This window comes from Buteo buteo, chromosome 11 (assembly GCF_964188355.1).
Source record: "Buteo buteo chromosome 11, bButBut1.hap1.1, whole genome shotgun sequence".
NCBI classification, from domain to species: Eukaryota; Metazoa; Chordata; class Aves; order Accipitriformes; family Accipitridae; genus Buteo; species Buteo buteo.
The window spans coordinates 38,460,030-38,486,498 of record NC_134181.1 but is presented as its reverse complement, the minus strand read 5'-3'; the positions used below and the strand labels follow the sequence as shown (position 1 = coordinate 38,486,498).

At 54.2% G+C, this 26,469-nt stretch overlaps 3 protein-coding genes, 2 pseudogenes and 2 gene segments (V, D, J or C); all 7 read left to right on the top strand.

Moving 5' to 3' along the window:
* Window positions 1–403: 403 nt before the first annotated feature.
* Window positions 404–1,954, top strand: CHCHD10 (coiled-coil-helix-coiled-coil-helix domain containing 10). The gene is made up of 4 exons (XM_075039621.1): window positions 404–533; window positions 612–795; window positions 1,107–1,257; window positions 1,691–1,954. The coding sequence occupies exons 1-4, from the start codon at window positions 478–480 to the stop codon at window positions 1,708–1,710; spliced, it is 411 nt and encodes a 136-aa protein (XP_074895722.1). The 5' UTR covers window positions 404–477; the 3' UTR covers window positions 1,711–1,954.
* Window positions 1,955–9,002: 7,048 nt separating this feature from the next.
* On the top strand, window positions 9,003–9,817 carry LOC142036446 (pre-B lymphocyte protein 3-like). Its single transcript, XM_075039620.1, has 2 exons — window positions 9,003–9,113; window positions 9,361–9,817. The coding sequence occupies exons 1-2, from the start codon at window positions 9,065–9,067 to the stop codon at window positions 9,687–9,689; spliced, it is 378 nt and encodes a 125-aa protein (XP_074895721.1). The 5' UTR covers window positions 9,003–9,064; the 3' UTR covers window positions 9,690–9,817.
* A 967-nt stretch (window positions 9,818–10,784) lies between these two features.
* LOC142037324 (vacuolar protein sorting-associated protein 29-like) lies at window positions 10,785–13,552 on the top strand. Its single transcript, XM_075041620.1, has 4 exons — window positions 10,785–10,815; window positions 11,221–11,409; window positions 11,972–12,207; window positions 12,802–13,552. Exons 1-4 carry the CDS (start codon window positions 10,813–10,815, stop codon window positions 12,917–12,919), a joined length of 546 nt encoding a protein of 181 aa, XP_074897721.1. The 5' UTR covers window positions 10,785–10,812; the 3' UTR covers window positions 12,920–13,552.
* Window positions 13,553–14,154: 602 nt separating this feature from the next.
* On the top strand, window positions 14,155–14,750 carry LOC142036494 (Ig lambda chain V-1 region-like). The segment is given in 2 exon segments: window positions 14,155–14,161; window positions 14,440–14,750. Coding segments are annotated over 2 exon segments (318 nt in total).
* Window positions 14,751–20,331: 5,581 nt separating this feature from the next.
* Window positions 20,332–21,911, top strand: LOC142036493 (Ig lambda chain V-1 region-like). The segment is given in 2 exon segments: window positions 20,332–20,398; window positions 21,592–21,911. Coding segments are annotated over 2 exon segments (387 nt in total).
* LOC142036492 (uncharacterized) lies at window positions 21,665–23,591 on the top strand (annotated as a pseudogene).
* Window positions 23,592–23,719: 128 nt separating this feature from the next.
* LOC142036491 (uncharacterized) lies at window positions 23,720–26,392 on the top strand (annotated as a pseudogene).
* The last annotated feature ends 77 nt before the right edge of the window (window positions 26,393–26,469 follow it).

The window sequence follows — 26,469 nt, the reverse complement described above, 5'->3', positions numbered from 1 at the left end:
AGGGCCAGCCCCCCGCTGCACTACTCAGGGCAGCCGGTCCGCGCCTGCGGGGGCCGGAGGAGACCCCCCCTTGCTGCGGTTGGGGCTCCGGCGGTCCCTTTCCCCGCCCGCTCCGGCCGCCACCGGCCCCGGGCCCCCCCGTTCCCTCAGGCGGCGGCGGGAGGGGAGAGGCCGGGCCCCGCGAGGCGGGCGCGCCCCCTAGCGGGGACGGGCGGCGGCCAGGGGGCGGGGCACCGAGGGGGCGGGGCACCGAGGGGGCGGGGCACCGAGGGGGGCGGGGCACCGAGGGGGGCGGAGCCCGGGCCCGCCCTGCCCTTCTCGGCCCGGTGAAGCCGGGCGGGAAGACCCCGCCTTCCCTCAGAAGGGCGGGGCGGGTGGCGTCGGCCGCGGCGGCCGAGCATGCGCGCGGCGTCACGTGGGGGCGGCCGCGGCGCCTCCTCTTAAAGGCGGCGGGAGGGGCGCGAGAGCTGTGAGGCGATGGCGCGCGGCGGCAGGAGCGTGGGGCGGCCCGCGGCGGCACCGGCCCCGGCCAGGTACCGGGGGCGACGGCGGCGGGGCCGGGGGGGTCTCTGCCCACCCGCCGCCCCTTTCTGACTCGCTCCTCTTCGCAGCCCGGCCCCAGCGGCCCCGGTGCCGGCGGCGCAGCCGGCGCAACCCGGCCTGATGGCGCAGATGGCGAGCACGGCGGCCGGCGTGGCCGTGGGTTCCGCCGTGGGACACGTCGTGGGGAGCGCCCTCACCGGCGCCTTCAGCGGCGGCTCCTCCGAACCGGCCAAGGCGGCGGCTCCCGCCCAGGTGAGAGCGGAACCGGGCGGGCGTCCTTGCCCTGCCCTTGCCCGGGGCGGGCCGTGTCCCCGCGGGGCGGTGGGCTGCGGGGCCGTGGGTGAGGAGGGGCGGCGGAGCTGGGCCGGCGGAGCCGGTCCTGGGGAGCGGGGACCGCCGGGCCTTGCCAGGGCCGCTTGGCCCGTGCGACGAAGGTCGGACGCAGGAGCAGGCCAAGGTGACGGGGCCGTTCCCGGTGAGAGGCGATAAGGAGCCGCCGTGTTTACCGAGGGAGGTGCCGCTGCCCCCAGAGCTCTTTTCCCGAGCCGGGTCCTTGCCTGCAGGAGCCCAGGCAGCAGCCCGTGTACCAGCAGTCGCCCTACGGACCCTGCCACTATGAGATGAAGCAGTTCCTGGAATGTGCTACCAACCAGAGAGACCTGACCTTGTGCGAGGGCTTCAACGAGGCGCTGAAGCAGTGCAAGACTAGCAACGGTGAGTCTGTGCCCTGTCCCTGCAGGAGGGCTGGGTAGTGAAGGAACTGCTGCCCGGAGAATACCCGAGGGGGTTCAAAGGTCGCAGAAGCAATCTGTTGCGGCTGTAGTGCCCCTCAAGGCTTTAAACAGGAAGCGGTTCTGCCTTTCCTGTGTCCTGGAATGCGGAAGGGAACTGGAAAGGGCAGGAGAAATGATCCTGACCATGTCTCTCTGAAGGTGAGGAGGCTATAGGTGCCCTCCTGCAGGTTCCTCTCTTGCTGCTGCGGGAAGCCTGCTGCTTTCCCTACTTGATGCCCTAATTCCTGCTGCACCTGTTAAAAGCAGATGTCAGTAGCTATGTCTTGATCTGGTCACCTTAGGTAAGAGAGCTTTTATTAACTCCAGCTGCTGGAATGTGCACCTAAAGTTGAACTTGTACTTTCTCCCTGTAGGTGTTTCTTCTCTCCTGTGAAGAATCTGCCCCCCCCGCCTTGTATAGGGAAGAGGAGCCTGGTGTAGAGCCCTGCTGCCTGCAGGGAGCAGAAGGATGGACAGAGGATGAGCTGGAGGGAACAGACTGACCAGACAGGAGTCTTCTAGTGGTAATTTACTTCTTGACTAGTGGAGAAGGAAAGGAGTGGTTGGACCTGTGGGAATCCAGAATTCAGATAGTGCTGTATTTATTACAGAGAAATAAAGGAGTTTATTTGGACCTATCACTTGTGCTTGTTCTTTATTTAATTCTCAAACTAAAATTAAGCTACCAAAATGTTAACAGTATCAGCCACTTAAAGGACAAGGCACAATTGTGTATTTCCTGCAAACAGGAGGTGCAGCCTAGCAAGAGCTGTGCTTGCATGACGTGGCAAAAGCAGATCCACAACTGAGTGGAGACTAGATTGGCTGCCCTCCAGGCAGAGGAGGGGCTGGAGAGAGGTAATCTGAGATGTGTCCTATGGTATTTTCAGTAACAAATTATTTTTCCATTGATACCTTCTTCCTGAAGAGCTGTTCTGACCCCAGAGCTAAGAAAATATGACCTGTCTGGCAGTGTGACTCGGATACAGTCGGCTGATCTCACTTAAAAGCCTTAGCAGGTTATGCAATGTTCTCAAGGTCACCAGCCTCAGGTTAAGTTCAGAGCTGCTCTCCTCTTACTGTAGCAGAACAGTTTCATGAGTGCTGCCTGCAGAATGGCCTCCAGCAGGAGACCCTGTTTCCCATGTTGGTGTGAAAGATAACTTTGAGGCTTCAGCTGGAGTTCTAGTGGCACAGCAATGAAACCATGACACTTTCAGATGTTTAACTGCTGAATTTTTAACTGCTGAATTTTCATGGCAGAATTAATCTGTCAACTGCTGACCTCTGGCTGTTGAATATTGGGCAAGTTCTCAGCTCCTTGCCTGGATTGGTGAAGAAATCCATGTCTAGATGGTAAAAGCTGGCAGCAGATACTGTAGGCTGGTGTTGAAAGTCCTGCCCCTTCTAAATGTCAAGCCTTAAATTCTTGGTGGTAGATAATGTCCTGAGCTGTGCCTGGCCTTATCTGGGGTGCCCTGTGCTCTCCTGAGAGACAGCCAAGGAAAAAAGTAGATGCCAGAGACTCTAAACCCAAGTGCTTGGTGTGGTGAGCTGCCCCAGTGTGAGCAGGGAGGAACCACTGTAATGAAGCTGTCTGAACTAACTGCCTTCAAGAAATAAATATTAGACTGATACTGGTGTGTGCTGCTGTGAGTGGAGAAGCTGTTAAGGAGAGCCATCAGGAGCACCTGCAGCAGGTGTGTGCTGTCTTCTGACCTGTCTTGGCTAAGTGCTAGTAATGCTGCTTCTGGAGTTGTGAAGACTCGAGATATTTCTTGAACAGCTTTTCCTGGTGACTGCAGTGGACAGTCTCTAGAAGGCCACTGCCAGTGTGGTGATGGTGTTGAAGGCAGACTCATCCAGTGATGCAGGTGCATGTTCCCCTGGCTGCCGGCGCAGGTGGGTTGAAAGGAGGTGCAGTTTCTTGTCACTTGGGAGTGCAGGCCATGCCATGGGAACATGAGTGATCCCTTGAAGCAGGAGGGTGCTGCTTTTGCTTGGTTTGTCAGGGTGCAGCTTTGGAGGTGGTAGTGTGGACCCCTGAGAGGAGCAGGGGGATCCCAGGAAAAGGAGCTAAGTGGCAGAGGATTCTTGTTGAGCTGGGGGTGAGTGCCTGGGCAGTACAGCATGGTGGTTGAGCCCTGGTGGGTGGCTGCACTGCATTTGTGACCAGTAATGGGTCTGTTCCTCATCTAGGGATGCCCTTGAGTGTGAATTCACCTGCTACCCACAGCCATTACCAGTGTTGTGAGGGGGCATAGTGGAATGCAGAGGACAGTCCCATGGATGGTGTACAAGGGCTGCGGTGGGGAGGGGAGTCATGCCGCACCTTCAGCTCCCCTGTGGAGGTGAGGTGGGTGCCTGGCTCTTACCTGCTATGTCAGCGTAGTGCTTCCCCAGGTTCTCTAGCAAGGATTCATAGCAGGTGGCCTCAGAGCTTTCTCCTGCCAGCAGAATGGGAGAAATGGATTAATGTGTCTCCTGGCTGAAAACCGAAATAAAGACTTGTAACTGGGGCAGGCAGCTCTGCTCAGGGAAGGTTCCTCCTCCCCCAGAGCAGCCACCTCAGACAAACATAAGTTTCAGCTCTAGCTCTTTATCTGAGCTGGCTTCTGCCTCCTCAGAGTTACTGTGTATGTCCAAGTGACTGCTGAATAGACGCCCCCCCTTTCCAAAGCTGCATCTTTGTTTCTAGGAGGTGAAAGGGTTTTCCTGGTGTGTGGAAGCCCCCCCGCCAAAGCAGATCCTTCTTGGCTCAGAGGCTGAACTGTGCTGTCTTGCCAAGGAACTTACGGATGACTCTGATGAGGATGTAGTGCTCCCTTTCCCATAGGTATTTACTGGTGAATTCAGATGCAGGACTTTCCACTTTGTTCAGGTTCATTAGGGCCCCCATTTCATCCAGAAGATCGATGCAGTCTGGAGGGAGAGAGATGTGGTGAAGAAAGTCCAATGTGCCCCTGTGTGGCCAACATGAGCCTGTGGGGTTTAGAGGTATTTTCCTTTGCAAGTTATGCTTTGAAGAGAATCTGTTGAGGTCTAGAGGGGAGGAGGTTTGCTGCCCCTTTCCCTGTGATGGGATTCCCATGCAACCTGTTTGTTACTCTCTGCTGCTTCTCTATTGGGTGAGTGCCGGTCCCTCTGGTGACCGCTGCTCAGGAGCACTTGTACTTCAGGTATGCACTGACACTTCCCCTTCAGGTGAGCCATGAGGATCAGGATGTGGCACTGCAGGTTCACTGTCTCCTGGCAGTTGGCTGCAGACAGGGAATGAGCCCTGAGATATGAGTGTGGTCACCCTGAATCCAGGGGCCCCATGGACATGGCAGGAGGCACAGCGGGTGACTGAGAAGTGCCCGCTGTCATGGCCAGCAAAGATAGGATCCCTGCGTTGCCATCACCAGGGCTTTGAGCTGCTCTATTACAGCTGTGTCTGCTGGCGTTTGGTGCTGGGAATGCTCCAGGTTAAGAGCGGGGATGAATGTTTTGATTTGGGGAAAATGGTTCTGATTCATGAAGTGTCTCTGTCCTTCAACTTTGTTTCATCAAACATGAGTAGGAAAAAGCAGTGAGCCCTGGCCCTTGCCAGTCTCCTTCCACAAACTTGTCCCGGTCACAAGGGGAAAGAGCTGGAGATCACATCTGAGTCACCAGGGGACATTTTGGACATGAACTCTCACCAAGTTTGTCATGATTGAGAAATCCCCAGGGCTGACACACGTCAGTAGTCAGAGCTGGGGATCCAATTCAAATAGCAGAGGGAGCAAAGGCTTAGGACCATGTGTGTCTGGTGGCTTCAGCTGCAAGTGTCTGGGGTCAGGCAAAGGCTCTCGGCCAACTGGGCAAGGCCAGGACAGGGTCTGCTTGTTCCCTCCCACCAGCTGCAGATACCTGCTCTCTGAAGCTGAGGACCAGGATTTGAGCCAGGGAACCCTTCCCACACAGCCAGGAGCAGAGGAGCTCTGCTGGCAGCTGTCACTTCTGCCCCATGACTCTTCTGGTTGTGTCTAGATAAGCAGAGCTCCTTCCAGTGATTCCCCAGAGCTGCAAGGCTGGGAACACATCCTTGCCTCTGGCCTCCCTCCCTGCAATTAACTTAGCTCTGCTGAGATGGTTTTCCTCCATGATTCATTGTGTAGGGGTTAAAGATCACCCTTTTTTATGAGGCAAAGGATGCTGATGTGCCCTGGCAGAGCTCTCCTGCCCTGTTCCCTAATGACTGGGCATTGCCATGCATCAAGGTACCGTGTCCCTCCCTGCCCCTCATGGGGCCACCACCTGGTGGTGATGAAGATGGTCCAGCTGACCAGCTGGCCCCCAGAGCTGAGGCAAAGCTGGTGCTTTCCCCCTGTACCTCTGTATCTCACAGTAATGAACATGGTGCTTAGCCTGCCTCCTCCCAGAGCTTCTCTCCTCTAGCAGGGGCCCAGGCCTGTGATGTGGTGGCTGCTGGTACTGGGTGCTGTCCTGCAGGCGGTGGGGATGACAAAATGCCTGATGGTGATGGTATTAGCTGCTGGAGAGCCATGGGGAGGGGTTGCATTTCTAGCTGATGCTGTTGCGGTTTCAGTAGCCAGATTTCCCAGCAATGGGGAATGGCCCCTGCAGATTCCCAAGCCTTCTGCAACTGGAGAGTGGGAGAGGGGGATAGAGCAGGGGCTGGGCTATACAACAGCCTGTTGGTAAGGCTGCCTGCTCTGTGTGGTCCCAGCTGCTCTGAATTTCAGACTTTTTGCAGTCTTGGGGTGTTTCCTGCCCCAGCTGTTTGTCCTGCAGCTCATCTGGGCTGTGATGGTGCCAGATCTGCCCACCCTGCTCCTAGCTGAGCCCAGTGCTGCTGCAAGGGCAGCCGCGCTCTCCTCTGCGAGATGGTCAGATGCCAGTGGAAAAACCTTCCTCAGGACCCTGCCTGCGCTGGTCCTACTCTGGAGCATGAGGTAGTGAGGTTTTGCAGCCTGGGAGGAGCTGCGGGCAGTTGTCAGGACAGCAGCTGAACCTATGCTGCAGAGCAGGAGGAAGCCACAGGGCTTAGCAGAAAATGCGGGGTGGTGCAGCAGTTAAGTCCTGGTCCGCGTTTTGCCCTGGCCTGACAGGGGTAGCTGTGCTTGGTCAGTGACGTGTCAATCTAGGATAAAACCTGCTTTGTCTGGGTGAGTTCCTTCTGTTCACTGAGCACCTCTCATACCTTGTGCAGGAGGGAATAAAGCTGGCAGAACAGGGTCAGCGTGAGGCTGGGCTTGTACCTGCTCTTGCACTTTGCACAGCCAGGTACTTTCCTGCACGCCTGGGCTGTCAGAGTGATGTGCATGGTTTATGCACCAGCTGCATCTTCCATTTGGTGCCCAAATGTTGCTGTACAAGTGATCCTGCAACAGTGCTTAGGGGGCCCTGTAGCATCATGCCCTTTTCCTGCAGAGATGCTGAGACACAAATGAAATCACACCCCCAGGCTGGTCAGCAGATGTGGAGGACCTGAACGGTGGGAACCAGTAACAACACTGATGTACTGCATATCCAGTGCTTGCTGCTCCGTGGACTAATTCCCTTTCTCCAAAATGCTCCTCCTTGCATGAGGAGCTGATTTCCTTCTACCTTCGTGGATTTTTGTTTCACATGTCTAATCCATGGACTTTATCTGCTCTGGGCTTGGTGACAGGGTGTATGCGTGGCACTCCTCACCGAGGACACATGTGCAGGGTGACTCATGTTCACCTTGCCACCACCTTGCAGAGTTTGGGGAGTGCTGGTGGGCAACAGCTGGAGCTGTGTCTGCAGTGTGCTCCTACCTGCGTGGGCTCGGGAGCCTGGCTGCATGAAACACAAGCTGCTGATATGCTGAAATGGCAGGGCTTCACAAGGCCAGAAGACATCAAGGCAAAGCCCCAGCTTGAGTGGGCTTTGGAGCTGGTCTCATGCAGCTGCTGCCGCCTGCTGTAGGCTGGCTCTGATAAGTCTAGTACAGCAGGTTTGCCTGGATGGGCGCAGGTGGGACACAGCCAGGCTTTACTGCATGTGCAGGGACTGCTGTGTGGCACCTGCATGCTCCACAACCCCCTGGCAGGTGTACAAAAGCCCTTGCTGCCCTCCCGTACTGCAGCATTCCCTGCAGCCCAGCTGTGCAAGGTGCTGTACGGTCCCTTCAGGTCTAACTGGCACCTCGCTACTTCATGGCACTGCAGGTACGCACCCTGCTCTTTGTCATCTGTGTTATAGCTGCTCTGATTGCTCCAGTCTTTCACTCGTTTTCCCCTCGCTGCTCCCAAAGGAGGCTGTGTCACAGTAAATTGGGCAAGGTTGCATGGGTAATTGCTCTTGTTAGACCAGCTAATAGAGAACGCAGCAAAAATAGACAAGCCGTTGGGTGCACCAGCCCTTCTTCAGAGCACTGCAGTGTGGCACAGCAAAGCAAGCGACCAGCTTGCTGCATCGCACCCTTGGATGAAGATGGTGCTTCCTCTTCAGGATCTGCCTGTGCCAGAGACACGGTGCTGGGATGTTCTAATGAAGCAGGGCTCTGTCTCGGAGCACCATTTTCCCTCAAACCCAGAGCACGCGTGGGCCAGTCACGTCAGGAACCACTTGCAAACTTCTTTGGCTTGGGGATGCCTTGGGAGTAAGGCTGGTTGCTGCAGAGGGGTAGGAAAGGGCCATCCCTCGATGGGGATGTGGTGGCATCAGGGGTGGGGGGCTGAGCCTGGTTGTGGAGGGCAGGAGGTACCCACCGGTTATGGGACACTGTGAAGCGCCTGCTGACCACCCTGCTGCGAGGGACTGCCATGGGCTGGAGGGTGCAGAGATGTGCCGGGGGGGGAGGCCAGCCCTTGACTGTGACTGGGTGTGTAATGTGGTGTCTCTGGGCCCTGCGATGGGTGTTGCAGAGAGGAGGGGCTTTACGCCCGGTGAGTCTGGCAGCCTTTTGCTGTAACGGTCTGCTGTCTTTCCGCACAAGGCACCAGCTGTGCTGCAGCTGTGTCTCGCTGCACTGGCTCCCTTGGGAAATGCCTTCTGGCAGGTGACTTCAGCAGCCACCCTGCACGTTTGCCTGTGGCTGCTGATTCTGAGGCGGCCCTGGCAGAGGCAGCACTCTCAGCACCGTTGGCAGCTCCCAGCCTGTGCTGTGGGGCGGTCATTCTTGTCCCAGCGATGGAGCTGCATGGAGAAGGGAGCAGCAACTTTCCTTATATTGCTTCTGTGATGAGACAGCTGCAGGGGGGGGGCTCTGGTATGTCCTGTCTTTCATTCTCCCTGGTGGCAGCAGAGCCAGCTGGCCTCCAGCCTGCTGCTACCACAGGGCATCCTTGGTGTGGTGTGGCTCAGGCTCCCAGCCTCCTGCGCTCCTGGTGGCAAAGGGCCCGAGGCGAAAGGTCGGAGTGTAAGACCTCAGGGAAACCTCTCTGCTCCCCCCATCAGAGAGGAGAGATGGTCAGTGATGCCTCCCCACTGTACCCCAGTACCTGGGGCACAGGGTAGTGGGGCAGGCTGTATGTGCATCGGTGCACCTGGAGGAAATGGCCTAGCCTAGGGCGAAGGTGGGCGGTGGGTCGCGATGCTCAGCTCTCGCCCCGCTGCTTCGAGCCCCCTCCCTGAAGCCCAGCTGCAGCAAAACGAGCAACGCACGGAGCTGGAGTCCCTGAGCCCCCTGTGTCATTTACATACACCTCACCGGCGCCAGCGGCACAGCAACCTGGGTTCGTGTAGCTCTGCAGACCCTCTCCGAAACAGCCTCCCTTCCTTTGCTTCCTGCTATGGTCCTGGGCTTCATGGTCCTGCTCCTGGTGGGGACAGTGGGGACAGGTAAGGGTGGTGTGGCTGAGGTAGCTGCTGTCTGGGGGGGAGCGCTGCAGGGTGGCAGGCAGGACTGGGCTGTACAAGAGGGCTGTTAGTGTGAGTAGGGTGTTTTGCTCCAAGGCGGTGTGGTGTGATAAGCTGGATGGAGGTTGGGTAACGAGGTTGCCTCAAGGGATCAGGGGGACATTTTGGGGCTGGGGGCAATGGGGAACATGGCTCAGCCCATCAGTAACTGCATCCTTGGTGCGCGCAGCTTCCAGGGCTCAGCCCGTGCTGACCCAGCCATCCTCCATCTTGGTGATGCCTGGGCAGACCGCTCGGCTGTCCTGCACCCTGAGCCCTCAGTACAATATCAGTGAGTTCGGCATCTCCTGGTACCAGCAGCGCCCGGGGCACTCCCTGCGGTATCTGCTCTATTATAACTCTGAGCAAGACAAGCACAAGCCCGCCAAGATTCCCGACCGCTTCTCTGCTACCAAAGACCTTGCCAGCAATGCCTGCATCCTCATCATCGCATCTGCCTGCCATGAAGACAATGGCAACTATTACTGCGCCCTGTCACATGCCTTCAACTGGTTTTAGAAACGGGGAACAAAAGCTTTCTGCATTTTCCCTTGCAACCCTGATGCAAAGCCCTCAACAGGGAGAACGGCAGCCTGAGGAGGAATGGAAAAAGACCCTCTTGTGTGCTTGAGCAAGCCCAGCAGCATGGCATTGTGCCGTGAGGTGCAGCAACCTCCCCTTCGACCCCAAATGTCCCCCATGGAGCATTAGACAGCCTAACGCAGTGCGAGACCTGCCAGGGCTTGGCCCAGGAACACACAGGAGCAGGGATCTCCTGCTGTGGTGGGAGGATGGAGACCTCTGCCATGGCTGGGCTTTCCTGGGCTCTTCCAGCACTCGGCACAGTGCGGGCTTGGTCCCAGCTTGGGCTTCTGCGCGGTTTGGCTCGCCTGATAATAAAGGTTAATCCTTAGCCACGCAGCTTGTGTCATGGATGTGGAGTCTGGGAAGAGCCCCTCGGGTGTCTCCCTGCAGGGATGTCGCCGTGCCCTGGGGTACCCAAGTTCGGAGCGTGACCCCAAGGCGCTATGGCGAGGCGTTTGGTGGGATCTCTTGGGCCTGGATGGAGCTGTGTCACCCATCCCTGGCAGAGCCTGCCTTCCCCAGAGAGCCAGACCCCCACCCGCGCTGCCCTGTCCCCACACCGTAAGGACCTGTCCCCTTCTGGAGGCCCCTCAAGGCCTCCTCACGGCCCCTAACGTCTCCCCACACCCGCCGTCTCCCCACAGCCGCCATCTCCCCTCACGGCCCCAGCGCCCCCCACAGCTTCTGAGGGGAAAAGGATACGTTGAACCACGCGGGCACTTGTGGGTACTTCATATGAACATTTTCACACAGAAAGAGAATGCATTTTTCCACAAAATTCCCACAGATTAATGAAAAAAGCTGCGGGGGGTGGGGTGGGGACACACGCCAAAGCTCTGGGCAGCCCCTCCCCGGCGACGGCCGCACTGCGCATGCTCGCCACTCGGGCCGGCCCAGGGGGCGGGCGTTAGTTCCCTTCCACAGGCGCCTGCCTCACGTGGGGAGCTGCTAGCGCTGCCATTGGCTCGGGGGAGGAGAAAAAGGCGCCGCGTCACTTCCTGGTTACCTCAGTGCGCGTCAGAGTAACGGAGCGGCCGGAGCTGTGTGGAGGAGCAGGATGGTGAGCGGCGGCCAGGGGGGGCCGCGGCCGCTTCCCTGCACCGCCGCCGGGCCGGGGGAGCGGCCCCGAGCCCGCAGGTTCGGCGTGGGGCGGCTGCTTGGCCCAGTTCGTCCCGTTGCGGTGGCGGCGACCGCCGTCTTGGTCTTCCCCCGGGCAACCTCCGGCTACGTGCGGGAGTGGGAGCGCCTGGCTCTCCCCGGGTGGGAGCAGGCTGGGCTGTCTGTGCGGGGCAGCTCGGGCATGCTGAGGGGTTGTTTCCTCAAAGCTGAACCTGAAAGAAATCCCTGCTGGGCCTGCAATGGTTTGCCAGACTTTGCAAGCCCCCTGGAGCGGCAAAAAGGTTTTGTGCTGTTCTGTTAAGTAACTTGGGTTAAAACACTCTCTTTCCTCCTGCTGTGTGCGAAGTTGGTGTTAGTATTAGGGGACCTTCACATCCCACACCGGTGCAGTGGTCTACCGGTGAAGTTCAAGAAGCTGCTGGTTCCGGGAAAGATTCAGCACATCTTGTGTACAGGAAACCTCTGCACCAAGGAGAGCTATGACTACCTCAGGACACTGGCTGGGGACATCCATATTGTTAGGGGGGACTCTGAGGTAATGTTTTTGCTGCTGTTACTTCCTCAGCCTGCCTTCCTGCATGTGGTGGTTGTCTCGATGAAACCTGGGGACTCCTTCAGCACTGCCAATTCCTGAACTGTAATTCACCAGGGTAGGAAGTAGGAATGAGTAAGACTGAAGAAACAAAAATATTTTTAGACCCTTCTTGTTGCACTTGCAACAGGGGGGATTGGGTGTTGGGGGGGTAATGCATGCACTTGTTTCATATGAACTCTGTCACAAACCTGTCTGTAATTGCTGTGAGGCCTCTGGAGTCCCCCAGCTGGCTGTGTAGATGCAGAAACTGGAGGCTTGTGTGTGTGTTTGTTTACTGTTGGGTAGCCTTGAGGCTCCTGATCTCTGTGCAAATTCCCCGCTCTTTGCTCTGTAGTTGCTCTTGCTGGAGTGTGGTACAAGCATCCAGTGGGTCTACATGCTGAAAGGGACCTTGTGCGCTCAAATGGTGAAAAGAGGGTCTGTGTCTTGGAACATAGGAACCAGCACTGCATAGGTGAGGGGTCTCTGGCTGATTTGTAGGTGGTGCCTTTCTCCTTCTCAGAGCCTGAATTATCCTGAAGAGAAGGTTGTAACTGTTGGGCAGTTCAGAATCGGGCTGATTCACGGCCATCAAGTTATTCCCTGGGGTGATGCAGCCAGCCTGGCACTGCTGCAGAGGCAGCTGGATGTGGACATTCTCATCTCGGGACACACGCACAAATTTGAAGCATTTGAACATGAAAACAAATTCTACATCAACCCGGGATCAGCTACAGGAGCCTACAGTGCTTTGGAAACGTGAGTGAGGGGGGCCCTGAGCTGCCCAGTGCAGCAGAGCCCATAGGCGTTACCTGAAATGCGTTAATTCACCTGCGAGTGTCTGGCCACCGTGCTGCAGAGTGCTGGTGAGGTGCCGTGAAGGAGCAGGAGCACAGCCCTCTCCCTTGCCGGGGTACGCAGCAGGGCTCCCCTGCTCCCAGGGTTTGTCTTGGCCCATGTGTTGGGCATGGCAGCCCAGCACTGGAGTGTCTGGGGCTGCTTCCTGGGCCCAGAGAGGCGTGAGTTGCAGCAGCTTCTCAAAGGCGTTTTGCTTTCTGGTGTCTTCCCAGAGGCTGCATGCTAATATTTGGCAGGAAATCAGACTTCTGGAGGCACTGTCGGCTTAAATGCCCGAGCCTGACACGACATAGGCTGTTGAGCAGCCTCAAGGGCTGTTGTAGGCTGAGTGTAAGTCTGCCTGAGACGCTGTTGTCAGTACCCGCAAACTGCAGTGTTTCCCAGATCCCTGCAGCCCTTGGGAATGCAGTGTATCAGAATACATAAGCAGAAGGTCTGTAATAGCAAGAAGCTTGAGCTAACCGGGAAGATTGACAAAGTATGTTTTCTTTCCAGGAACATCATCCCTTCGTTTGTACTGATGGACATCCAGGCTTCCACAGTTGTGACTTATGTATACCAACTGATTGAGGGTGATGTGAAAGTAGAAAGAATGGACTTCAAGAAGTACTGAATGACGTTCAGACCTGCTCGTTGGCTTCTCCCCGCCTTGCATTCCTTGTCTCTCCGGTGAAGTCGAAGGAGAGGCAGGCCACGGGGGGGTGCTGCTGCTGCGGCGTGTTGGGCTGTAGAGCAGCTGCATCACTACTGCTCGTGAGCTTGTGAGAAAATGTTAGTCTTGGTTCCCAACCTGCAGATGAAGCAGAAGAAACTGCTGATTAAGAGGCCTGTGGAAAATACCCTGTGTCTAAGGAGGAGCTGCTGTGTTCCTGGCCTAAGGGAGTCACAGAGGGTGGTGGTGGTAGCTTGGCACTGAAGCTCTTCTGTAAAACAATGGCCATAGAATAATAAATTCCTTTCCTTGGGCATGCGGGTCCTGTTCATTATGCTTCTAAGAGGTGAAGGGGGTCTGGAATTTGGTGTGAGGGGGCTGCGAGGGAGGACGGGAAGCTGCCGTTGTCTTCCTAAGACGCGGCCCTGAAACATTTTGGGCTCTGTCAGAGATGCCCAAGGACTCTGCTTCAGCAGACTCATCCCACCTCTTGCTTAGGGCAGCACGGAAAGGCAGAGGCAGGTCTGGGAAGAGTGGTGTGGAGAGCTCTGCGCCGGTGCGCAGAGCTTGGGGTTTGCCCTCATGCTCCACAAGTAGCAGAGGCTGGAGCGCTGTTCCTCATCCCCGCGGTGCTTCTGAGAAGTGGGAGCGCCCGTGGTGCCGGAGCCATCGTGGCCCCTGGCCAGGGAGGTCTCGGAGCACCAGCCTGCAGTGGTGGTGCTGGTGTGGTGCTGGACCGGCCGTGGGTGCGGAGCCCTGCGGAGAAGCGGGAGGGGAAGGGGAGTGCAGCTGGAGGAGCTGTGCTGCCGCAGAGGGATGTTCTAAGGGTGGGTGATGCCAGGTTCACAGGCCGGGCAAAGGTGGCTGCAGAGGATGCTTCAGCAAGGCAAGGTAGAAAAGCGTTCCTGCTGTCCCTCGGCACATGTCTCAGCTGAGGTTGTATTTGCCAAAACCAGAGTTGAGGAGCATTTGCCTGGACACCCCCCGTCCAGTGGTCATAGTCTTGTGGCTCCTGAGAGAAACCCGGTTGTGGTGCCCTGGCGTGAAGCAGCACCTGGTTTTCCCAGCTCAGTGGCCCATGGAACAGGCAGCCCAGCGTGATCTTGGTGCCTTTGGTGGGCGAGAGATGTGCCTGCAGTGGGCAGGGGGAGCACTGGGACAGAAGCTGCCAGGGAACATTGTGGGGCCAGATTGGCATGGAGGGTCTGTGCCTGAGCAGGTGGGGGCTTAAAAGGGAGTCGGGGTCCATGGCACCACCCAGTCGTTGGGGGGATGTGGACTGGTGGGATTGTGTCATGGCCTGAACCTCTCTCCTCTTTACGCTGCTCGCCCACGGCTCAGGTGCCCTGGCCAGACTTGCTGCACCCAACTGGGGCCTTTGAGCACAGGGGTCTCTTCCCCGTCCCGCTGCCCAGGAAGGGCTGTGCTGGTGGGGCACTGGCTGACCCCCGTCTTCTCCCCTCTCTCCTCTCCCTCTCCAGGTTCCCTGGTCCAGGCAGCGCTGACTCAGCCACCCTCGGTGTCAGCGAATGTGGGACAAACCGTCCAGATCACCTGCTCCGGTAGTAGCAGCAGCGGTGGTGTTGGCTGGTTCCAGCAGAAGGTTCCTGGCAGTGCCCCTGTCACTGTCATCTACTGGAATAGCCACAGACCCTCAGGCATCCCTTCACGATTCTCCGGATCTACATCTGGCTCCACGGGCACATTAACCATCACTGGGGTCCAAGCCGAGGACGAGGCTGTCTATTACTGTGGTGGCGAGGACAGCAGCGGCAGCAATGGTGTCTGGTGACAACAAGTAAGAGGACATGAGACACTGACTCCTAAATCAGGGGAGGGTTTTCTGCCCTTCTCCCTCCCAGATGAGCAGAGTTGTGGCTATGTCGCTGAGGCAGGTTCTGTCCCCTCTGCATGACCGTGGCCATGAATGTCCTCCCTTTTATGGCCCAGAGGTCTGGAGGTGATTTTGTGGCTGGGGACCATTGTCGTGGTCCCTTCAAAGTTCACAGTGTGGCATTGTCTGCCACCCCACAGCCTCCTGCTATTGATCATCACATCCTGCTGCTGCTGCAGGGCTGCCTCTGTGCTGGAAGATGTTGGGCTGGGCTCTGCTCCCCAGATTTCCCTGTGATCATGTCTGGTTCTGTTCTCCTTTGACTTTGGTGTTCCCCACCCTGTTGCTTGCTGTAGGGTTGTAAGGTTATTCCATGCGGGGCCCGGATGACAGGACACCAATATGATGATTAAAGTCGCAAGTTTATTGAGCCTAGCTGATCATTCTTATACAATTCTTTGAGTTGCTTTAGAAGCTTCGATTGGTTGCTGCATGCAAGCATTTGGTGTCCACACGCACAAGCATAAAATGTGATTGGTTATATCGATACTGTACACGTGTATAAACATAAGATACAGTTAGTTATACTCACTCTGTACACGCGCATAAACACAGGACAGAATTGGCTATAGTAACTAGAGCATGCGAAACTTGTCTCAGTCTAATTGGTCAAGATAAGCCCCCGAATTGAGGTTGTTTGTGCCAAGTTCCCTTTATCGTGGAATGTGCACCTGTGTTTTTCTAATTGGGATCTTTCTTTTTCTGTCTTCTTGTTTATTCTGTTCGAGGCCTTCTAAAGGCATCTGGAATGCTCTGGCGACCATAAGCTACTTTCAGGCCCAGTAACTAAGTTCCATATAATTGAACCCTACATCTCCCCCTTTTTTGTTTTTTGTCAATTAACACAGCCTTACTTGATCTATCAATTAATTTTTAAATACATTGCAATATACAAGGATGGACCATCTGTACATTCTTGTTCTGTCTTGCTCCACAAACTCAGCCCAGCAATCGGTAGGTGTCAGCTTTATGTGGGTGTCCCCACAGAGGCAACGATGGCCTTGCCGTACACCAGCCCGATGCTCTTCAGAAAATCCCGGTATCCATACATTTGCAGTGGAACGGGTTTCAGCACACGTGGCCAGCGGGTGCCAAAATCCGCCTCAGTTGCAACCTATGATGCATGCACTCGCTGGCCAGGTGCGCTGCACAAGTCATAGCCTCCTGTCTGTTGGTTCATGGGCTTTGTGATGCGGTTGCGGATGCACAGAGAATCTTGACCTGTTACGTTAGCCAAGGTGACCTACACGTTAGTTTTTGGCTGAGGTAGTATTCATATTGCCACACCATCTAGGATGTTCCAGATGATGATGGTCGTACAAATCGAACGGGAGTCCATTGTGGCCCTGCATCTGTGGAAACACAAGCATAATCTCGCCCCCAGGTTATTAATGAAAATGGACCTTCCTATTGCCCTGTTTCTAGATTCTTAACTAAGACCATGACCTTACCTCTAATTTTGGCTTTAGCTAACTTTTCTTATGGAGAGAGATTCCCTACCCTTTTTTTTTTTTTTTGTCTTTATCATAAATGACTACATATCAGGGTATCTTAATACTACTTCCACACTTGGCTTTTATGAGTAATGTTTCGCCGGATGCTGATCAACATTAAATCATATATATTTGTTGTAATAGCTCTAAGCTGCTTATTCTCTATATGATTAGTTATAGGTTAGTTGGTTAGTTAAATTTCTATCACAATGATCACACAAAAAATTTTCTATCCCTTTCACCCACTTGCACTAAGATGCATATCCAGGGCCGGCACCGTACTCTGTGTTTTTCACACATGTTCTTAATTTCCGCATTGACTGCCCGTCTCCATTGTGATTTGTCTAAGCAGTCTATCTAGGGCTTCGGGACCTGCTGAAGTCTCCACTGCCTCTTGTTCTCGATCTTCTGAGCTGTTTGTGACACCTGATTGCTCAATCCATGGCTTGACCCATTTTGCCGGTATCCAATGGGGCTGTTCGTTACCTGTGGAAACACAAGCATACCCTCTTCCCCACGTGAATAACTTGCAAGGTCCCTGCCATTGCTGTAAAACTGGATGGAATATTGAGACCTGCGGCTGTTTTTTATCAACACTTTTGCTCCCACACATATGCCTAATAGTTGGGATCTGATCCTCAGTACCACGTGGCTGTAGCCAATTCAAAACATATAGTGCTTTGCTTATTAACTCTTGAGGGGTACAATGCCGCATGTCTTCCCCCGTTTTTAAAATATTTAAACGATCCTTTAAGGTCCGATGTGCACGTTGAACGATAGCTTGACCAGTAGAATTATGGGGTACACCAAAATTATGAGTTACCCCCCATAGCTGTAAAAATGTTTCTAATGACTGTGCGCGATATCCCCGGCCATTGTCTGTTTTAATTTCTGTTGGCACTCCCATGGCAGCAAATGCTGCCAAAAGGTGCTTAATTATGGATCTGGCATTAGTTGATACATGAACAGTAGCCCACATAAGGTTTGAATATGTGTCAATAGATACATGAACGTATTTATATTTCCCAAAACTGGGATACTCCGTAACATCTGTTTGCCAAATTTGCAACGGTGATAGTCCCTGGGGGTTCACCCCTTGTGGTTGTAAGTTTGGAATGTTCGCACAGTCAGGGCAAGCAGCAATAATAGTTCTGGCTTGCTGCAATGGGAAATCAAAATGCTTACTCAGCGCTTTTGCTGACTGATGATAAAATTTATGGGATAGCAGTGCTTGTCCAAACAAGTCAGTTTTGGGTGTATTAAAACAGATGTTTGCATTGGCTACTACCAGTCGATCCGCGCGCGCGTTACCTTCCACAAAAAATCCCGGCAATGTTGTATGGCTACGAATATGATCGATAAAAAATAAGTCTGTTCGTCTTTCTAATAACGTCCATAATTTCAAAAGTGCCATAAACAGCTGCTCATTACTTACAGTTCTTAGCAAGGATCTATGCATACGTTTGACTATCCCAATGACATATTGAGAATCCGAAACAATGTTGACAGGTGTTTTATCCCATTTTTTGAAAACAGAGCATACGGCTAATAGCTCAAGCACCTGTACTGACCCCTCTGACAGAATGACTTCAGATTTCCAGGGTCCATCCTGAAGATATACAAATCCCGCCTTACCTGTTCTGCTGCTAGCATCAGTAAAAATGGTAACCGCCTCCAGCGGGCTTTCACTGCAAATAGAGCGTGGTTCCATTGTTAACATTGTTTTAAACAATGGGTGAGGGGGGTAGTGATTATCCACTTCCCCCTTAAAACCCATCAGAGCTACTGCAAGGCAGTCATTTTTCATCATGGCATTATTCACAATATCAAGTGACATAGGCAAAATAATTTTGTCCATTTGCTTCCCTGAAATTTGTATCGCCCTTGCCCCTGCTTTTTGAATGCACATTCCCAGGGCTTCAATTCTAGTGACTACCGTTTTTGACATGCTAGCAGGCAAGAATATCCATTCTATTATTATCAATGGGTTTCGTTCCTGTCGCTCATCCCACTGACCCAAAATTCCTGCAACTTCCTTATCTGAGTTATATACATATAAATTTATGGACAAATCAGGGACGTATCTGCCAGACATGGATGATGTGATTTTCTGCTCAATTGCTGTCAAGGCTTGCCGCCCCGATGCACTTAGTTGTATTGCAGAAGTTAAGCTATTGCTGCCCCGCAATAAATCCAGCAGCGGCTGTAGATCTGTATTGGTAATACCACAATAAGGCTGAATCCACTGTAGGTCCCTGACAAGTTTTTGTACATCACGTATATTTCGTATGTCTTTGTGTAGCGACAGCTTTTGTGGACAAACAGAGGCTTCCGCAACTTGCAAACCCAGATATAGTGTTAACGGCGTTCTGTCTTTTTTAAACCTTGATCGACAGTCACTGGCTTTGTGTCCAAACTTGTCGCAGTTGTCACAGACCCCAGGAAAGTTTGACTGACTGCCGTTAGTTAGTGCTGGCATAGATCGAGGCTGCGTTGCTATGCGTTGAGGGCACGTACATTTCAAATGCCCCGGCTGACCACACCAATGACACGCTAAGGGGTCTTTGTGTGGGCTGCAGTCTCCTTTTCCCCATTGCACCATCGGTCGTAACACTACCGCGAGCGCTGCAGCGTGAGCTTCAGCATGTATTTTAGCTTTCTCTTGTTCTTGTATTAGAGGTAAGCGATTACAAGCCTCGATGATATCCACTAACGTAGCTGTACATGGAAGCGATGCAATGATTTGTCTGCATTTTGTATTCGCATTTTGGATAGCTAAGTCCTTTCCGACCGCAGCTTTTGCTTCGGGGGTTAAGGTGGGTGATGCATCGATGGCAGCTTTTAAGCGGTCAAGGAATTTCATGTACGGCTCCTCTTCCCCTTGTACGATTTTAGAATATGGCGGAACCGATTTCCCCGCTTGTGGCACCTCTGAAATAGCTTCCAGAGCTAGTTGTTGCGCCAATTGTAAAATCTCTGGCCTTAATGCAGCCTGAACGGGACCAGTAGCAAACTGTCCCCTGCCAAGTAACATGTCTACACTGACAAATGCAAGTGGATTTTGTGCCCCAGCATCTAAAGTTCTCACCTGGGCTTCTTCTGCTTTCTGTCTCCACCGATCATGAAACAACAACCTCTGAGTTGGTTCAAAGAACATTTCCACCAAAATCTTTATATCCGCTGGCACTAAGGTTTGTGCCTTAAAAAATTGTTGTATCTTTTGTTGTACGTACTTATTGTCTACTCCATATTGCATAATGGCTTTTTGCAGTTCTCGAACTGTTTTCCAGTCAAGAGGCGCCCATTCTCGCTTTCCTCCCGGTTCAGTGAACCCGGGAAATGATCCGACAGTAGGTGGCAGTATTATTCCTTCTATAGGGGCTTGCTCAATAATTCCACGCCAACGTTGTCCCGGCGAAAAAGGCGGATGGCTGGGTGGTGGTGGTGGGGGTCCTGCCCGGGCTGGTCCCGTGTTTTGTAAGGGTGGGTCTGTTAGCCGTCGCATTCCTTTGTATCTATCCTCGTATCCCCATTTAGACCCTTTTCCCTCATCGGGCATTAATTCCCCTTTTTGTACACACAGGTCAATCGGTTCCTGCATTTTATCCTTGGGGGATTTTTCTTCTGCATTGCTCACCACTTTAGCAAAAGAATCCATACTTTCTGTGATTGCATATGCTGCTTTTTCATATGCCTTTTTCGTCAACGGCTGCCCACATTTACCCCCGTCTCTTTTTCGCATTTCCTCCAGCAATTCTAACATTTTCTCTTTTTGCTCTAGTATTAGAGTAGCCAAATCCTTGTTTGCATTATTGGAATCAGGGTATAGCTGCTTTGGAGCTTCCCCAGTATTTTCTAAGTCCCGTTGGGCCCCCCGATCATCAGAGTCCATGGGCAGGGGAATGTCTTCCGCTCGTAATAGCGGCTGACTTGCCTTTTTTGCAGAAGGATTTACCATCACCTGTTCCTCGGGTGTTAATGGGGCCATGGGAATATCGGCTTTATTTCACCTCCCCAAAAAATTCAGCTCTTCTACAAGAAAAGCCGCAACTGGTGGGTTTTTTTCTTCTAATGGCGGCGCCGTTGGCGGCTGGGGGGGCTCCTGTGCTCCGCATACTGTCTCTGCTGCCGAACAATATGTCGGAGGAGCAGGAGCATTAATAGTTCGAATTTCTGCCGCTAAAGCATGTTTTAGCGCATCCTGAACAGCAGTTTCTGATGTTATTTGCTGCATCATTTGGAGACACTTTTTCCAATGTGCTGCCAGACGCGCAGTCATTTTATTTCCTCCTTGGACAGAGTCCCATATTTCCCTTCCTAAGTCCTCCCAAATAGACAACGAAAAGAGAGCCTCAGAGTCCTTAAAAAATCCTCTTCTTTGTCCCCACTGTAACAAATCCTCTAACTGATCCTTTTTAATATCCATTTCTGTTTCTTCAAGCAGCCTCACAAATGTCTTTACGGCTGCCTTTTCCTTCGCAGATGCTGCGATACCCATGCCGCCTTTTATCACGTAAGCTTACGATTTTCCTGCCTCTCTTGAGCAGCCTGGCGCTTTCTTCCAAGCCCACTGGCATCCACGGCAATTTCCCCCGCCTTTTCAGTTAGCGTTCCCTCTTGTTCCTTACTGGATCACGTTGGAGGTCGCCAGATGTAGGGTTGTAGGGTTATTCCATGCAGGGCCCAGATGACAGGACACCAATATGATGATTAAAGTCGCAAGTTTATTGAGCCTAGCTGATCATTCTTAGACAATTCCTTGAGTTGCTTTAGAAGCTTCGATTGGTTGCTGCATGCAAGCATTTGGTGTCCACACGCACAAGCATAAAATGTGATTGGTTATATCGATACTGTACACGTGTATAAACATAAGATACAGTTAGTTATACTCACTCTGTACACGCGCATAAACACAGGACAGAATTGGCTATAGTAACTAGAGCATGCGAAACTTGTCTCAGTCTAATTGGTCAAGATAAGGCCCCGAATTGAGGTTGTTTGTGCCAAGTTCCCTTTATCGTGGAATGTGCACCTGTGTTTTTCTAATTGGGATCTTTCTTTTTCTGTCTTCTTGTTTATTCTGTTCGAGGCCTTCTAAAGGCATCTGGAATGCTCTTGTGACCATGAGCTGCTTTCAGGCCCAGTAACTAAGTTCCATATAATTGAACCCTACAGCCTGCAGAGGGCTGTGCTGGTGGGGCACTGGCTGACCCCCGTCTTCTCCCCTCTCTCCTCTCCCTCTCCAGGTTCCCTGGTCCAGGCAGCGCTGACTCAGCCACCCTCGGTCTCAGCGAACGTGGGACAAACCGTCCAGATCACCTGCTCCGGGGGTAGCAGCAGCTGGTATGGCTGGTACCAGCAGAAGGTTCCTGGCAGTGGTCCTGTCACTGTGATCTACGATAACAACAAGAGACCCTCGGACATCCCTTCGCGATTCTCCGGATCCTTGTCTGGCTCCACGGGCACGTTAACCATCACTGGGGTCCAAGCCGAGGACGAGGCTGTCTATTACTGTGGTAGCCACGACGGCAGCAGTGCTGATCGCGTTTATGAAGGCACTGAGTAATGGGGAAGTGAGACACAGAGCCCAGTGTCGAAGAGGAAGATTTTCAGCCCTTGCTCCTCATGGCCAAGCAGAGTCGTGGCTGTGGAGCTGAGCAGAGGTTCCTGTGCCCTGTCCAAGGACATGACTGTGAATGTCCCCGCTTCCATGTTCCAACGCACAGGAGGTGACCCTGGGGCTGAGGGTTCCTTTTCCCCGTCCCTGTAACAGAAATGCCATTGCCTCATCCCCAGCCCTGCTGCCTTTTGCTCCTGGCAGCCCCATCCTCCTCCTGCTGCTGGAGTTGCCTCTGCTGGGTTGCTCTGCGCCAGGCTGGGCTCTGCTCCCCAGAAGTTTCTGTAGCCGAGACCAGGACCCTTTCCCTCAGAGGCTGGTGTTCCACATCCCTGCTGCTGCCAGCTTTCCTGGCAGGGCATGGGTCTCTAGTCTTCAGCTTTGGCTGTGGGTTCCTCTCGGGCATCAGGGTTGTTGGGCACAGGGTCTGAGTCCCATTGCAAGGGAAGGGCTGTGCTGGTGGGGCACTGGCTGACCCCCGTCTTCTCCCCTCTCTCCTCTCCCTCTCCAGGTTCCCTGGTCCAGGCAGCGCTGACTCAGCCACCCTCCGTGTCAGCGAACCCGGGACAAACCGTCCAGATCACCTGCTCCGGGGGTAGCAGCAGCAGCGGTTATCTTTATGTTGGTTGGCACCAGTAGAAAACACGTGGCAGTGTCACTGTCATCTACGCTAACAACCAGAGACCCTCAGACATCCCTTCGCGATTCTCCGGATCCTTGTCTGGCTCCACGGGCACGTTAACCATCACTGGGGTCCAAGCCGAGGACGAGGCTGTCTATTACTGTGGTAGCTACGACAGCAGCTACAAGGGTGAGACAGGGCAATGGGGAAGTGATACAAAAACCTCCTGCCATCACAGGAGCCGGGTAGAAGTCTCTGCTGTCCCCGTTTGATGGTGGGGCAGGTCACCACCATGGCCCTGCCCGGTGCTACAGGTGGCTGTGCTTAGTGTCCTGGACTGGCCATCCCTTAGATCCCCAGGTCTGTGCCCATCCCCTGTCATTTGGGGAGCAGAGGGGACAGGACAGGACAGGACAGGACAGGATACGATAGAATAGAATAGAATAGAATAGAATAGAATAGAATAGAATAGAATAGAATAGAATAGAATAGAATATTTTGGGACCTTCCACCTGGGTACCTGATGTGTGGCTGGCCTTCTCCCTCTCCTCTGCACAGTGCTGGCCCATTGCTCATGTGCCATGGCCAGACTCGCTGCACCAGTGTTCCTGTCCCCCTTCTGCTGCCCAGGGAAGAATGTGCTGGTGGGGCACTGGCTGACCCCCATCTTCTCCCCTCTCTCCTCTCCCTCTCCAGGTTCCCTGGTCCAGGCAGCGCTGACTCAGCCACCCTCGGTCTCAGCGAACGTGGGACAAACCGTCCAGATCACCTGCTCTGGGGCTAGCAGCAGCTATGCTTATTACGGCTGGTTCCAGCAGAAGGTTCCTGGCAGTGCCCCTGTCACTGTCATCTATGCTGACAACAACAGACCCTCAGACATCCCTTCACGATTCTCCGGATCTACATCTGGCTCCACGGGCACATTAACCATCACTGGTGTCCAAGCTGAGGACGAGGCTGTCTATTACTGTGGTGGCGAGGACAGCAGCGGCAGCAATGATGTCTAGTGACAACAAGTAATAGGACATGAGACACTGACTCCTAAATCAGGGGAAGGTTTTCGGCCCTTCTACCTCCTGGCTCAGCAGAGTTGTGGCTGTATGGCTGAGGCAGGTTCCGTCCTCTCTGCATGACCATGGCTGTGAATATCCTCCCTTTTATGGCCCAGAGGTCTGGAGGTGATTTTGTGGCTGGGGACCATTGTCCCGGTCCCTTCAAAGGTCACAGTGTGGCATTGTCTGCCACCCCACGGGCTCTTGCTGCTAATGACCACGTCCTGCTGCTGCTGCTGCTGCCAGAGCTGCCTCTGCGCTGGAATATGTTGGGCTGGGTTCTGCCCCCCAAATTTCCCTGTGATTGTGTCCGCTTCTGTTCCTCTCTGACTTTGGCATTCCCCACCCTGCTGCCCATGGAGGGCTGTGCTGGTGGGGCACTGGCTGACCCCCGTCTTCTCCCCTCTCTCCTCTCCCTCTCCAGGTTCCCTGGTCCAGGCAGCGCTGACTCAGCCGCCCTCCGTGTCAGCGAACGTGGGACAAACTGTCCAGATCACCTGCTCCGGGGGTAGCAGCAGCAGCGGTTATGGTTATGTTGGTTGGCACCAGCAGAAAACATGTGGCCCTGTCACTGTCGTATATGCTAATGACTACAGACCCTCAGACATCCCTTCACAATTCTCTGGATCTACATCTGGCTCAACAAGCACGTTAACCATCACTGGGGTCCAAGCCGAGGACGAGGCTGTCTATTACTGTGGTGGCTACGACGGCAGCAGCAATGGTGTCTGTTGACATGGATCGATGGGGAAGTGATCCAAAAACGTCCTGCCATCGCAAGGGCCGGTTATGAGTCTCTGGTCTCCCTGTTTGATGGTGGTCAACACCTTGGCCCTGCCCTTGCTGGCCTGTGCTGCAGGTGTCTGTGCCTCGTCTGCCAGCTCCGTCATCCCTTAGAGCCCCAGGTTTGTGCTCGTACCTTGTCATTTGTGAAGGAGAGGAGAGGAGGATGGAATGGAATGGAATATTTTGGTTGGAAGGGAACTACAACAATCATCTAGTTCACTGCCTGACCACTGCAGGGCTGACCAAAAGTTGAAGCCTGTTATTAAGGGCATTGTCCAATTGCCCCTTGAACACTGGCAGGTTTGGGGCATCGTCCAGCTCTCTAGGAAGCCTGTTGCAGTGTTTGACCACCCTCTCGGGAAAGAAATGCTGCGACGGCCCCCAGCAACCCTGCCCCATGCTGCAGGGCCCAGTTCCCCCCCGTGCTCCCCAGCTGGCACCCAGGGCCCTGCCGGGTGCCTCCCTGCCCAGCTGCCCCCGGGGGGTTCAGCCGAAACTGCGGCCCCAGCACCGAGAGTTGGGAACGTGCCATGGGCCGGGGAGCTGGACCAAAGCTCTGCCTTCAAGCCCTGGCGGGGTCTGCTCTGTCGTGCCGCAAGAGGAGCCCGCGGGCTACTCCAGCGTCGGCTGTGCTTGCCCAGTGCCGGCCCATTGGGCTCATGCTCAGCCTGTGCAGGAGCCCCCCAGCACCTCTGGCCCCCCGGGCAGTCCCTGGCCCTGGGCAATGCTTCACCGTGGCCCCAGGACAGCGAGGGGCTGCCCAGCACCCTGACCCCATCCCCATCCGATGTCAGGACCTTCCACCTGGGTACGTGATGCGTGGCTGGCCTTTCTCCCTCTCCTCCACGCTGTGCTCGCCCACGGCCCATGTGCCACGGCCAGACTCGCTGCACCCATCCGGGGTCTTTGAGCACAGGGGTCCCATATCCCTCCTGCTGCCCGGGAGGGCTGTGCTGGTGGGTGTAAGAGACTGAATTGTTATCTCGAGCTCTTTGCCTCGAAGATTGTTAGGTGTGAGGGACTGGACTGTCATCTCAAGGAACTGTCAACTGTTTATCTGGAGCCCTTTGTCTCTGAGATGGCCTCTTCAAGCAGGACACTCCTCTGTCCATAAGGACGATTATCAGGCCATTGAGGCATCCAGGGGAGGAAATGGGGCTGGAGCTGATAAGATACTGGTTTCTGCTGTGGATCACATTAAGGTCCTGTGATAGACAAAACCTGCAGAGCGTGACATCATCGAAATATGCCCTATAAAAACCTGTAGACACAAGCCGTGGGGGTTCCCACCACCAAAGAATTGAAGATTGAGGACCAACAGGACACCTCTGGATCCATGGTGGTGACCATCCTTCCAACCGCCACCACAGACTGCTTGCCTGAGGACTAACGGGACACCGCTGAATCCGTGGTGGTGACAATCCTTGCAATCCTATCCCAACTGCTAGCTTGATTTTTGCCTTTTCTTCCCTTCTATCCTATCACCACTATTTTCCACTTTTGATACTTTTGATAGTAAAAGGTCTTCTGGCTATACAGCATTTGACCTCATTTGTGTCTTAATCTTGCACTTGGGATCATATCTGAACCTTGTCCAACATTGGATCGGGACAGTGGGGCACTGGCTGAGCCCTGTCTTCTCCCCTCTCTCCTCTCCCTCTCCAGGTTCCCTGGTCCAGGCAGCGCTGACTCAGCCACCCTCCGTGTCAGCGAACGTGGGACAAACCGTCCAGATCACCTGCTCCGGGACTAGCAGCTACTATGCCTGGTACCAGCAGAAGGTTCCTGGCAGTGCCCCTGTCACTGTGACCTACAACAACAACAAGACACCCTCACGGTTCTCTGCATCCAGCTTTGGAGTCCCGGGCAGATCCACAGCCACGTTAACCATCACTGGGGTCCAAGCCGAGGACGAGGCTGTCTATTACTGTGGTAGCGTGGACAGCAGCAGCAGCTATGGTCTTTCGTGACAACAAGTAAAAGGAAATGAGACACAGACTCCTAGATCAGGGGAAGCTTTAATGCCCTTCTCTCTCTCCTGGTGGAG